General features: G+C 57.7%; 1 protein-coding gene across 8 annotated transcripts in view; it reads right to left on the minus strand.

Moving 5' to 3' along the window:
* Positions 1-13,219, minus strand: part of Col16a1 (collagen type XVI alpha 1 chain) — a 56,287-nt gene that overhangs the window by 13,420 nt on the left and 29,648 nt on the right. For all 8 annotated transcript variants that reach the window (XR_008213784.1, XM_052717287.1, XM_052717286.1 and 5 more), the window contains 18 exons: positions 13,073-13,126; positions 12,856-12,888; positions 10,763-10,879; positions 10,531-10,572; positions 10,349-10,435; positions 9,457-9,501; positions 8,569-8,613; positions 6,806-6,859; positions 6,223-6,276; positions 5,601-5,654; positions 4,197-4,241; positions 4,028-4,081; positions 3,799-3,834; positions 3,475-3,537; positions 1,292-1,363; positions 1,115-1,168; positions 479-523; positions 260-304 (listed from right to left, as the gene is read on the minus strand). Coding sequence is in view for 7 of the 8 variants with exons in the window: in XM_052717287.1 (XP_052573247.1) it covers positions 260-304; positions 479-523; positions 1,115-1,168; positions 1,292-1,363; positions 3,475-3,537; positions 3,799-3,834; positions 4,028-4,081; positions 4,197-4,241; positions 5,601-5,654; positions 6,223-6,276; positions 6,806-6,859; positions 8,569-8,613; positions 9,457-9,501; positions 10,349-10,435; positions 10,531-10,572; positions 10,763-10,879; positions 12,856-12,888; positions 13,073-13,126 (999 nt within the window). In the remaining variant the exon portion in view is untranslated. The remainder of the gene's footprint in view (positions 1-259; positions 305-478; positions 524-1,114; positions 1,169-1,291; positions 1,364-3,474; positions 3,538-3,798; positions 3,835-4,027; positions 4,082-4,196; positions 4,242-5,600; positions 5,655-6,222; positions 6,277-6,805; positions 6,860-8,568; positions 8,614-9,456; positions 9,502-10,348; positions 10,436-10,530; positions 10,573-10,762; positions 10,880-12,855; positions 12,889-13,072; positions 13,127-13,219) is intronic.

Here is a 13,219-nt window from a genome sequence, read left to right on the forward strand (position 1 = left end):
GCCTAGTGTCTCCACCCCCATGTTGAGCCTGGATCAAGGGGACTCTGCCACCTTGTCATGGCTTTGACCAGAGGGGCTCTGGCACCCTTTGGCTGGTGGGTGGCAGAGTCCTGACCCAGTTTGGCAGGCCCTAGTGGCCTCAGGAAGCTGGGGTGCTGGAGTAACGTCTCATCCAGGGGCCGGGTGGCACCCTCAACCCAGGTTGGGCTGCTATGTCTGAAGAGAATAGGGAAGCCCGCTGTCATGAAGTCCCCCTTACCTTGGGCCCAGGGAGGCCAGGATGCCCTGTTTTCCCCTTGAAACCCTGGAAGGAAACGCAGGGAGATGTCCCTCTCACCTCCATCTGAGATGCTCCCCACACCTTCCTGCTCAGGCCAAAGCAATGGCGTCTGTGGCCGTCACAGAGTGAGGCCCTAGAGGTGGGGGACAGCTGAGAAGAGGCTCAGAGCTCCCAGCTCCTTCCTGCAGCTCAACTTACCGGGGGTCCCATGAGTCCAGGAGGGCCAATGGGGCCTGGGTCCCCCTAGGGAAAGAAAAGGAACATTGAGAACGTCTGGTCCAGCCTCGACCCAACTCCTTTCCCGCCGCCTCTGCTTCTCTGCGTCTCCCACTCCAGGGACATCATGTGGGGCAGAGGGAACTTGGCCTGGCTCAGCCTCTGACTGGCTGGGAACTGTGAATGGGTCCCAGCCCCTCTGTGAGCCTTCATTTTCTTTCTTTTGGCTAAGTATGGGAGTTAACCTTGATGTTCTCCGTATACCATGATGTTCCCACGTCTCTCAGATTTCCCAGAAAAAAAAATCTCAACCAAGGCCTGCTCAGGCCTGTCATGGCTACAGCCTGATGCTTCCCAGAACCTAGCCTACTTTCTCTAGTTGCCCAAGTTTGGGGATATAAATGGCATCTCTGTCACCATCTGGTCTTTGCCAAGACCAATTCGCCTAACTTGGCTAAGTCTATTAGAAGGAGTGAGAGACCCGGGGAGCCTGATGCCAGCCGGAGGAAGAGCAGCCCAGGAGGGGATGGAAGGGTGACTCTCAGCTCACTTCATCAGGAGAAGGAGAGGGCTCCTGCCCACCGCCCTCCCCCAAACACAAACACAGCACCATCTTACCCTCAGGCCAGGCTTTCCATCCTTCCCGTCCAGTCCATCCAGCCCAGCAGGGCCCTGCAGACAGGAGAAAGGCATTTCTGAATGCTATCCCTGGAAGTCTGGCCCAGCCCCACATGCATATACTCACACAGGTACTCCATCCCTCGTACCTACTAGGCCCTGAGAGCACACACTCACCTGAATCCCGGGAGGGCCTGGTGGCCCAGGGGAACCAGGTAAGCCTGATGGACCTCGAATCCCTTCACTGCCCTGAAACGAGAACACCCAATGGAATCAGGGCTCAGGGGACTAGGGACCCTTGGGAGTCAAGGCATTTGGCCTCCAGCCCTAGTTTTGTCTTGGCCTGACGTATTCCACTTGCTGTCTTCCTGAGAGCACACGTCCTCATCGACTGAAGCCCCCTTTTCCTCACTTTGGAGAAAGACAGAACTCTCTCACACTGGCCTCTTCTCAGGAGCCAGCACGTGGGTGGGTGGATGTGTTTAATTTATAGCACTCTAATAACATGCCATGTATGTGGGCTTTGAACCTCAAGGTGAAGAGGGTGGAGAGACTCTTGTACCCCAGGGGATCATGATCCCTCATGTGCTACAGGCCTGCTGGGGTCAATGCTTTGCAACTCTCCATCTGCTTTTCAAGGATGCTCAAGGGTAGTGGGGAGAGGCTCATGGAGGCCAGGGCTCAGGGAAAATGTCACAGAAGTGTCACCAGATGGTGAACTCTGAAGAATGCCTGGGATAAGGCAGGAGGAGGCTAGAGGGAACCTAGGACACAAAGATTTGGACGTGGTCACATGACTGCCTGACCTGGGTGTCGGGACCCTTATGGTAGATGGAATGGGAGAGGAGGCTGGGGAGGTGGCCACCTGACTGGGAGGGTCCCCGAACAACATGCTGCTCTTTGTCAAGCAGACCAGTGCCTTTTAAATCACATCTCAGAGTCCCGGGGGTTGTTGGGGGAGCCTAGAAGCTGGGAGCATGAAGTAGGTGTCTGGCCCAGAGGATAGGACTCCAGAACCTTCTTCCAGGTCTTAAACAGAGCATCTTCCCTTGTGTCTGTATTATATGAGATTTTTACATGAACTTCTGTCTAATAAAAGGCTCAGGGACTGTAAAATGGCCTGCAAACACAGCCATAGTCCCTGGGCAGCCACTGAAGGCCCAAAGCAGGGCAGTGATGAGAACAGACCGTGGATTGGGAGGTAAGAAGCTTAAGAAAAGGTTGCTACTTCCCCTGGGCAGGGGAGAGGCAGTGCCCTGGATGGTGGGGGCGGGGTGGGGGTGGGCGGGGTGGGAGGGGTGCCTGCAGAAAGGGAAGAGACAGCTGCAGGCGGGGAGAGCCAGGGGTGTTGCAATACCACCATCCACCAGGAGGGGTCAGCACAGTTCTAGCCAATGTCAGCCCCACTGAGCGTTGTGATGGAGCATCTCCGCCTGCAGTTTGGGGTTCTCTGCAATGATCAGCCTGAGGAGGACTCCACAGGGAAGGGGTAAGTGGGAGCTGTCAGCCATCATAGATCCACCATAGCGCCTATGTCTGATGGGTACTGGCTTGGGACAGTGGACATGCCCTCTCTCACAGTGGGTGCTCTTCTCGGCTCTGATGGTTCCCTGCTTTTCGGGGTCCCCCAACTGGTTTTTCCTTACTTGTTTTTCTCACAGTGAGAGGCTAATGTGTGGCTTCAGAGGAAAGAGACTCCCAGAGACTACAGAACATCACAGCTCCCTGTGGACCCCCTCCTCCATCCAAAGCTTAGGAATCAAGCTTGGGGCCTCTGACAGCTCCCACCCAGTACACAAGGGAACCCCACCCTCTGCAGAGCCAGGGATGTCCTCTCCAAACCACAGCAGGGCTGTGTGTCCAGCCTATCAAGGCAGTCTCGGAGTCAACCAGTGTGGCGGGCGCGCCAAGGCTGCCGTGCCTATCTTATCACAAAGACACAGGTGACCCCTGTGTCCTCTGGGCCCTTGGAGACAGCCACAGGAGAGAGGCGCACTCCTCCTCCAGGTATGCCCTCCTTCGGGGGATCCCTTCCTTTCCCTTGGCTCCTTGCCCTCTCTGCTTTCTCTTGAGAAATGAACTGGCCAGAGCTGGCCTGTCACAGTCTAGTTATCCACCTCTACCGCCCCTGTGCCTCCTGCTCCACACTGCTTTTACCACTCTCCTGGCAAATGGGAGCCCAGGACACTCAGAGGCTGCCGGGGGGGCGGGGGGGGGGGGGCGGGGGGGGGAGGGCAAGAGGAGGGTGCTGGGCCACCCACACAGCCATTGGTTGCTGAGCCCAGCCTTAGAGCCTGACAGGGTCATGAGAGCTTCCTGGCTCAGATCTGGGCTTCTGGCAGATGTGGGTTTCGACTCACCTTCTCTGCTTGGGGGCCAGGTGGACCAGGGGCTCCAGCTTTGCCTGGGAATCCTGGGGGACCCTGTAGCAACAAAGAAGCAGACCGAAATAAAAAATAGGTCTTCATCTCCCTTCTCTGTGCGTTTCATCCTTCTGTCTGGCCCTGTGGCCACCCACAAGGCCCGCTCTTCAGACCTGGCTCCCAGAATCTGCGGTGGCCATCTACACGGCCCCTCTCATCTCTTGCCTCCCCTCCCCAGCTTCATTTTCATCCAGGGGGACTAGCCAGGCCTGCTCTTCCCAATGGGACCACATTACAGGGAACTTTTGTGTCTTTACTCACCGGTGGGCCTGGAAAGCCTGGCTGACCTTGAAATCCCTAGGGGAAGAAGTGAGGAGGTCACCCCTCTGCCTGGCCACTCAGGCGGACAGAAGAACAAGAGGGGCCGCCTCAAGTCCCCAGGCTCTGTCCTCATATTCCAGAGAGGGCCAGTGGGCGGAAGGTGGGGGGTTGGTAGAAAAACTAGACCTAGTGTCCAGCCCCTTCAGCCCCGCTCCCAGGCATCACTCACCTGGTCACCCTTCTCACCAGAGTTCCCTTGGGGGCCTCGCTCTCCTCGGGGACCCTGTCACCATAGAGAAGAATGTAACTGAAACCCAATCTTCCAGTCCTCAGGCCACAGGGAGGGGCCAGGAGGCTCCCTCCCCCTCCCCATCTCCATGGCCTGCTCACTCACTCACCGCTGGGCCTTGGGGACCTGGAAGGCCTTCAGATCCTGGTGGGCCCTGGAGACTCAAAGGAACAGAATCAGTCACTCAGAAACACCAGGAATGAGGCCTGGGGATAGGCAGGGTCCACCGTGGGCGTGTTCTGAGCTGATAGGACTCTCCGCCTGGGCCCCTCAGCTCCCTGGAACCTGCCTGCTAATTAATCCTGCTACCTCCTGGCCCAGTCCAGCCCAGCCAACAAAAAGCAGCTGATCTCTCTTTCTTAGGCATAGCTCCGACTCTGGCTCAAAAGCCTTCCATGGCTCCCCTCTGTCTAATAAATGAGGCGTGTGCTTTCCACTCCTGCTGGATTTACAGGCATCCTGTAACCTGTCAGCAACCACCCTTCCCTGCTTCTCTTCTCTCTCCTCTTCCCTCGGCTGTGTCTTGCTCAGTCCAGACTGCTCTTCCCTGAGCACGCTCTGTGGGGTCACACCCCAGGCCCGTGCACTGCTGTTCCCTCGCTCATCCCTTCAGTGTTTCCTGAGCCCTTCCGGAACCGATGCGTAGCTCCAAGCTGTCCGTGCCAGGACCCCCCGTGACCCATAGAGCTCCTTCCACCCCCATTCGGAACTCAGCTCTAAGAGTCCTCCCTGAGACCCCCTCTCTCCCTTCTACACTCCCGTCCTTCTCCCCACCCCCACTCTGCCCGCTCAGGGGTCTCCGCTCTCCTCATATCTGTTTCTATTTATTCATGTTCTAGCAGTTTCCCGCTGCAGGGCAAGGCACACGGGGCCTGCTTTGCTCGGTGCCGAGCCCTCAGAAGGACTCGCAGCACGCAGCATGCCTAGGAGACAATCTCCTCGCAGATTAAAAGTGTGACAGTGTTGGCAGAGTCCCATGAGGCCTCGCTGACATTTGTGAGGGGGAGAGGTAGGGCTCCAGCTCAAGCTTGGCGGGTCCCAGAGACGAGGGTTGAGGTTCCTCACCAGATGGACTTGGGCTCCAGCCCAGGCTCCTCCACCAACTCCCTAGCTGGCTGCAGGACACTTGGGTGAGTCATGTCACTCAGGAGCCTGTGACCTCATGTGCTAGCTCTTTCCTTCAGTGTAGGACCCCCATGAAGGTGGCCTCAATAGAAAAAAAGGCTCCTGGCCCTGATCTGGCAGGACTGGGGAATTCGGCCAGCTGACTGGGCCCTTCCCCTCCTCAGCTGCCTTCCCTACCAGAAGCCTGCTGGGATCTCCTCACAGCCTCCGCCTCCGCAGCCACCAGCTGGTGCAGAGAGGCAGCTGGAGTGGCTCCGGGGCAGGGGCAGCAGGGGTCACAGGCTCCTCCTCACAGGAAAGTCCCCAGCCCTGTTGATGAAGGTGGCTAGGGGGCGAGGCGGCTTTCCCCGACCCTCACATCCATACCCACGCCGCTGCCGACACTTACCGACTCGCCCTTCTCTCCGGCGGGGCCGGTGTACCCTCGCTCTCCCTTGATGCCCTGACAAACGACAGCAGAATCAGCTCTGTGGCCCGCCTGTGGCGGTGCTAATGCAAGAGGCGGGGCTGCAGCTGGTGCCCAGAAGGGCACTTGAAGGCTGAGGGCACCAAAGTGGGGGACTAGAGGGGGAGACGATTGCCAGTGCGGCCACCCACCCACCCTCCCACCTCGGTGACCCACACTGGAAAGGCCTGAGGGTGCCTTTGTAAGGAGTGGCAACTCTCAGATGTCTCCCTCACTCTCTCAAAACCCTTTAGGCAGCAAATCTCAGTTCTTTCTGAGTCTGGGACTCAGGGGGTCCTGAGAGTGGCCCCTCCCTCCCCTCCGTTACAATGGTGGGGGCAAGCCACATTACCAAGGGAGCCAAAGCGGAGTGTGTGTGTGTGTGTGTGTGTGTGTGTGTGTGTGTGTGTGTGTGTTGGCGGGGAGGGGGAGGTCTACATGGATGGCATGGCAGAGACTGAACATTGAGAAAGGGGGAACGTGGTTGGGGGACACCCTGCCTGGCCCTGTTCTCACCACCAGGCTGTACCTCCAGTACCCCCAGAGACACAGTCCTCTTACTCACAGGCAGTCCTGGGGGTCCCATGGCACCCGGGTAGCCAGGCTGTCCTGGAGGACCCTGCAAAGAAAGGCAGGCATGATGAGGGACTGGCCCTCAACATTTCTGTTACCCCTTGCCTGTGTGAGAGTGACCTCAGCCTGAACACCTGGCTCTGCTATCCAGCAGGTGCCCATCCCCCACCCCAGCAACCCCCGCCCCCCTCCAGGTACAGTTACTTTTCTGGGCCATTTCCCAAGCCCAGGTTCTCTTGGCTAGGCAACAAGCCCCAGGCTCACCAGAACCCTGGGAGCAGAGTGGGAAAGGAGGCCCAGCATGAAGTGGAGAGGGCCAGGCATGCAGGAGGGTGCACAGTGCTAGAGGATGAGGGAAGGAGAGGACCCCCCGGAAATGGTAGATAGGAGCCGGAGCTGTACATGTTCCCATGGACACCCAGCTCCTAGGGATGTGAAGTCCTTTCTTTTAAAGCCCCCAGCCCTTCTGGATCAGGGCTGAGTGACTGAGGAGTTCAAACAAAAGCATCCCCCTGTCTCCCACCCAGTGGCCACCCCTTAGCCGGCTCCATGGGGCTCCTGGGGCCTTTTCTTACCGGCTCTCCCTTGTCTCCTGTCAGGCCCGTGAGGCCTCGCTCTCCTTGAAGGCCCTTAGAGAGAGAAATCATGAGAAACCGCAGAGGAGGATAATCCTACCTAGCCCCGACTCTTCCCTGCTCCATGCCTGCCTCTTTGCACTCTGGACAAAGGTCACGAGTGGCAACCCAGTGTCCCTGGCAAAGTGACTGTTGTGAGTGTGTTCTGGAAGGGTGAGTGAATGTGTAAATCCAAATGTATGGGTCCTTTCAAGAGGCAGCTTCCAGACAGGCAGCAGCGGCAGCAGAGACACACCCCTCCACCTGAGTGATTGACAGTCACCTTCCAGGTGGCTGTCACTGACATACCCTACTGTGGAGGCTGTCTGGAATGCACCTTTAGGAGATGCGTCCTCCTTCTTGGGGGAGGCTGTCAGGGCAGGGGCTCCCACAAATGATGTTCTCACAGTACTTACCTGCCCCAGTTCCCACCCGAGCCCCAAATCACCATCTTCAGGGATTCAAGGGACAGGCACAAGAGCAATCCCATGTCACTCCGTAACATGGAGAGGGACATCCGTTACAATCCAAGCCCCTCATTCCGCACCCTCATCTCCACAGCTCCAACTCACCATCACAAACATCTTTTCTGCCCCCTTATCCCTCATGCCCTCTAGAAATGGCACCCAGACCTTTCCATGACACAAGACAGATGGCTAGACAGACAGATGGCCCCTTCACCCAAGCAAGCAGAAACAGACATGGCCCGGCCAGGGATGAAGACATGGGGACAGATGGAAATACGACAAGGAGAGGCCCTGCCTGGTCCATGAGCCTCCACCACCAGGCCTGGGAGGGCAGGAGACAGCCCCGGGAACACGGATCCAACAGACAAAAGGTTTAGCTTCTGTGACCCAGGAGACAGCAACACTGGGGGGGGGGGGGGAGGTTTGCGATTTAAACACACCTGTGACAACGACGATGACAAGGCAGAGCAATTAACGACACCTGGCAGAAGGGAGAGCCCAAGGCCCTGGGCACAGAGGGGCAGGGCCCTAACACCAGAATCCCAACTGGCTGGGATTGCATGCCCAGCCTTGGAGCAGCCTGGGCCGGGAGCCAAGGAAGAGGGAAGAAGAGGAGGCCATGGGTTTCCTCTAGCTGCGGGGAAGGGTGCACACAGGGCTGCCTGTAAATCCCCAGGATGCCTCTGGACAGTCCTACCAGGCAGCAGGGCAGCCAACCTGTGCCAGCCTGCAGTGTGAAGCCCTAAAGCTTTGGCATCTCTGCCGGGCACAGAGCCAGGCGCCTGGCAGGGCCCCAAGAACTACTTTCAGCAAATCTTCAGTCCACACGGCAGTGGTGGGAAGCGGGAGGCCAGAGTGAGCCGCGGGAGATAAAGGGGCTCCTTCACAGAGGCCCCAGCTTCCAGGAAGAAGGTAAAAGAGACCTGGGGGGCAGAAGGGGAGTGACGTATGGGCTTGAAGGGAGAGGGAAACGGAGGTGAGAGTGAGAAGGTAGGAGAGAGAACGCTGGAGGAGAGGATGAGGGAGCATGGAAAGAAGTCAGAGAGAGACTGGGATGGTCTCCAAGCCGCTCGGACTTAAGGGAACCTGTGTCGTTAGCTACCATGCCTGCAGGGGACGACGAACAGAACACCAGAGCACGGAGGGGGGAGGACAGGGCACCACAGGAGGAGGGGTGCACATGTGGAGGAGGGCACAAACGAAGCCACAGAGACCTGGCTGGCAGGAGGGGGAGGCGGAGTGGTGCTAGGTTCTTACAGGCAATCCGGGGGAGCCAACAGTACCAGGAAAACCTGGGGGGCCCTGGTGGGAGAAACAGGCACGTCACATCTCACAAGAACAGTCACCCTGGGGTGGCCTGGAGGCACAGTCTGCAGTTGGGAGCTTTGGGGGTGGGTGGGGGGGGTCCTGGGAGTTTGTCAAGGTCACTGGAAAGGAATCTTATCAGAAGTTGGCCACTGCTCCCCTAGAAGGGATCCTCCACCAGCAAATAACAGCAGCCTCCCCAGCCTGAAAACCCTTCCCAGGGCTCCCCACGTCTGCTTTGAGTGGAGTAAAAAGCCTGTTCCTTTTGATCTGCCCTCCTCCCCCACCACCTGACCACCAACATCCCTCAGGTGAGTAGTTTCAAGGCTTCCACCAGCCATTATTTTTTTTTTCTCCAAAGAATGCACTGCCAGCACTTCCTGTTTGTCTAGTCACATCTTTCTTGCTTCACCAACATCCCTGAGGATTCTGGGTGGAGACCCCCGGCCTGGGCTTCGTAGACTTCCCTAGAGATGGCCCCACAGAACGATGGAGGACACCATCCCAGGCCCTTAAGGTAAGTAGAGAGATCTGCCTGGGCAACCATACACCTTGCTGGCTGTGGGGCTACCTGGGTCCCTAGTGTGGCATTAAATACAGCAAGGAAGACGCAGGGCCCAGATGTGTGCCCGAGGGCCTTCTCTAAGTGGGTCCACAGGCAGTGGGGCAGAGCAGGGCATTCCAGGCGGGGGACCACTGTCCCAAAAGATGCTCTCACGACAGGAAGGTGAGTGTAGTGGGTGCCCTGCCTGGCTTCTTAGGGACAAGGCAGCAGAACGGTGTGTGGGTTAGGACCTCCTGAGAGCTGTTCAAACAGACCAGAACATCAAAGGTACTTACAATAGGGCCTGGAGGACCTGGAGAGCCGCGCATGCCAGGTGGACCCTGCAGAAGAAACCAAAGGAGCAAGATGGAGAGTCCGAGGCCCCCACAGTAACCTGTGTTACAGTACCTGCCTCCATCCAGCTCCCTGAGGCTGCAGATGGGAGAAGACTGCTGATGTCAAAGCAGAACCATTTAGCTGATGTTAAAATGGCCTTTCATTCAGTTCATTCAGTCATCCAACAAACATTTATTGAGCAGCTATTATGTGCCGGGCACAGGCCCAGGGGCTGGGAACATAGCCATAAACAAAACATTAAAATCTCTACTTCGTGGCGCTTATGTCCTAGAGGCGAGGTGAACAGTAACAAACAGAACACAGCTGGCACATAGTTGGTGCTCAGTCCACACCTGTGGAATGTTCTAGAAGGAAGTAGACACACAGAATGTGGGATGGTGTGAGCATAATGAAGGCGAAAAAGCTTGGGGAGTGTGTGGGGGGAGCTTGGGGAGGTTGGGTGGGGGGAACTTGGGGAGGGTGTGGGGGGAGCTTCAGGAGGATTTAGTGGTAACTTGGGGCGGGGTTGTGGGGAAGCTTCCATTTTGGAAAGGGTGATTCAGGAAGGCCTCACTGAGAAGGAAATAAGTGACCTGATTGCTGAGGGGGCGAAGCAGGCCTAGAGAAGAAGGATGCCAGGAGAGGAGGCAGCTAGAAAGAACCAGCGTGCTCGGGTGCCAGGAAGCTGAGGAGGTCAAGTGGTGAGGGGCTCCAGGCCATGGGAAACCCAGAGGAGCAGGGAGCGCTCTGGGAGATGTGGACACACACACACACACACACACACACACACACACACACACACACCCGTATCTTTGAGGCCTACCTGGCTGAGGGCCTGGTCCTTGGTCTTACCTCTTCTCCTCTTTGGCCTGGCAGCCCTGGAGGACCAGGCAGGCCGGGGTTCCCAGGACAGCCAGGTTCTCCCTCACCGTTGTCTCCCTGGGGTGGGGGATAGAGACAGCAGGGGTGAGTATTCGGGTGGGAGGAGGAGAGGGCAAGGGGGACGGATGCGGGGAAGGCGAGGACTTGCTCACCCTGGCCTCCTCCGCTCGTGGGCGCTCCCTTCCTGTGAAGCACTGTGGTAGACAAGAGAGGTTCTGTCGGGAAAGGCTGGTCAGGAGGCCTCTGGTATGCACATGATACCACGCCAGGATTGCCAGCTACCCCAGCCCAGCCTCTACCAGATGCAGATGTCAGGACCAGCACCAGGGAGCCCTCCTTTACCAGGGAAGCCTCCCTACCAGCCCGCCTCTGCCCAGTTCCTACCCTGGCACAGTTGTCGAAGCCTGGCACCCCGGGGATGCCCTGGTCTCCCTTTTCTCCCTTCTCCAGGAGGAAGGCTGGATGGGCTGTCTGGCCCTGGGCACAGTCTCCACAGATGCTCTGATAGGGGCAATGGGAAGGACAGAGGGACCTGGGTCAGAGAAGGGCAGGAAGAGCCTGTGGGGGATGCCCTCTCAGAACCCAGGGCTGGGCACCCTGCCCAGCAGTGCTCCGCTCTCACACTCTCTCCCCAGCCACATCCCTGCCACAGCTCTGCTCTGTCCTCAGGGGACCTGATCCCAGCAATTGGCTCTGAGTTTCCTCCAGGAAGAGGCTCAGGTAGGGCCAAGCCAGAGCGCTTTCCAGACAGGCGTGTGGGAGGAGGCGGAGGGACCCGCAGAGGGACCATCTGTCCCGGCTGTTCCTGCAACCTGCACCCGCAGTGAGGACAACCCCCAAGGATCCAGGATGAAATGACTGGACCCTAGTGCCAGCACCTCTGCCTGGGGATGCCAGGGGCAAGCCAGAGGAGCAGGCCCTCTGGGGACACTCCCGGGGCGGGCCTCAAGCTCACTGACTGTCACAGGCTCCACAGGTCCCTGGGTCTGAACTGTCCTTACAGGAAAGGTTTCCTGTGACTCAGGCTTTGCCCTTCTTGGTCACAGACTGTCTGAGGGACCGATGGAAGCTGTTGGTCCTCTCCATCAAGGCTAGTGAAACTAGCCTCTCATTCCAGGGAGTCTCCCAAGTTACCAGGCACGGTAGCTGGGACCCCAGACAGGAGCCCCACGCTCACCTTCACCCACAGCAACACCCAAGGATAATGGCCATCATTTCTCAGCACCCACGAGGCCATAGGTTGTAATGGGCCTTGGTACATAGCACATTTAGTCCCCAGGGCACAACGAGGTGGATTATGTTATGAGCATTGTGAAGAAAGCTGGTATTCAAAAGAGGTGGTGTGATTTGTCCAGGTAGGCCTGGATTGGTCCCTGCCTGTCTGTGTGGAGTCAGCACTTCCTCTGAGCTGTGGACACGGTGACTGCCGGGACTCCCAGCAGGCTCTCCCGGCTGCCATTTGACCCCTATAACAGGCTGATTCAGTTCCTGGGTGGAACCTTTTGTGGGACACATGACTACCAAGCCAACTTGTGAAATGTTGGAAGTGTGTCCCATCCGGGGTTAGAGTCACATCGTCACTGTCTGGAGGGCAGACTGAGGGGACTCGGGCTCCACCGAGTCTAGGAGAGCTGGGGGTCTCATTGCCACACCTCGCGGTGATCCGACTCATCTGCCAGGTTAACTCAACTGCCTCCACCAGCTGCTTCTGGAAACATCTGTGGCTCAAAGAGGGGCAGGGCAGGCAGCTCTCAGATTGTGCTCTGACCAAGCTCACTGGGGTGGCATAATATCCGTGGCACTGACTAGCCAGTGCTCAAGAGGGAGTAGCTAGAGGAGGAGGGACGGGGAAAGGTACTCTGAGGATGTGCTAGCTCCTGGAGAGAGGTTCAGGATGTTGAAGTCAGCCTGCAGGAATGACCCAGCTGGACTGTCACTTCAGGAGGTGACTGAGCAAGGCGATAGGGTGGGGGCGGGGGTCTAGAAACCTTGGTTTCCAGAGGTCAGCCAGACCAGGCCACAGCCCTTTGGTAGAACTGCGGGTTGACTAACTCTCCTCCACAATTGCTTTTCAAGTCCTTCCTCCTGCTGAAGTCTTTCCAACTGACCTGACCCACCCAGCCCCTTACCACCACACTCGGCTTTGGAAGCTTTTGGGCCCTGCCTTGGCATGATCCAGAGAAGCTATGGTGCTCCTTTGCCAGCTGATGCAAGCTGACTTTAGGCTGGATTCTGTCACCAGGCGAGCACCAGGTGGGGACCTTCCCAGGATTCCTTTAAGCACTTATTCAGCGAATGTTGTTACAAGCTAGAGCCCAGCCAGACCCTCTGAGGCAGATGCTCAGAACGCCCTTCCCCCATGAGCAGGGAACCAGCAGGCTCAATCTGCTGCTATCTGTTAGGTGGCAGGCAACTGAGCACCTGCTGTGAGAATCCCCTTTGGTGACACCTGCCAGCACCTCTCTGCGCCCTCTTACCTTGAGGAGGTGCTGCTCGATGGGTAAGGATCCCTGTAAGAGACAAATGTAGGTTCTAGCAGGTCGGGAGGGGAGGTTTATACAGCCTAGAGGAGCATTCAGCCTCAAGATCGGGAGCGAAGGAAGACCCCCACCAGAGCTAACGGGGATGTGTGGCCAGCTCAGCCCTGAGAAGGACAGGAAGGACGATGGCCAGTGTGTCCTGGCTGATACCCACCAGCTCGGCAGTGAGCCCAGGCTGTCCTGGCAAACCGTTGTGTCCTGGCACTCCCTGAAGCAGAAAAGAAACAGATCAGACCCCTCTCCTGGTCTAGCGCTCTCCTTGCTCCCTGCTCACAGCCCTTGCCACCTGTCACCCCCCAAA

This window comes from Peromyscus californicus, unplaced genomic scaffold (assembly GCF_007827085.1).
Source record: "Peromyscus californicus insignis strain IS unplaced genomic scaffold, ASM782708v3 Scaffold_5__1_contigs__length_169319896, whole genome shotgun sequence".
Lineage (NCBI taxonomy): Eukaryota > Metazoa > Chordata > Mammalia > Rodentia > Cricetidae > Peromyscus > Peromyscus californicus.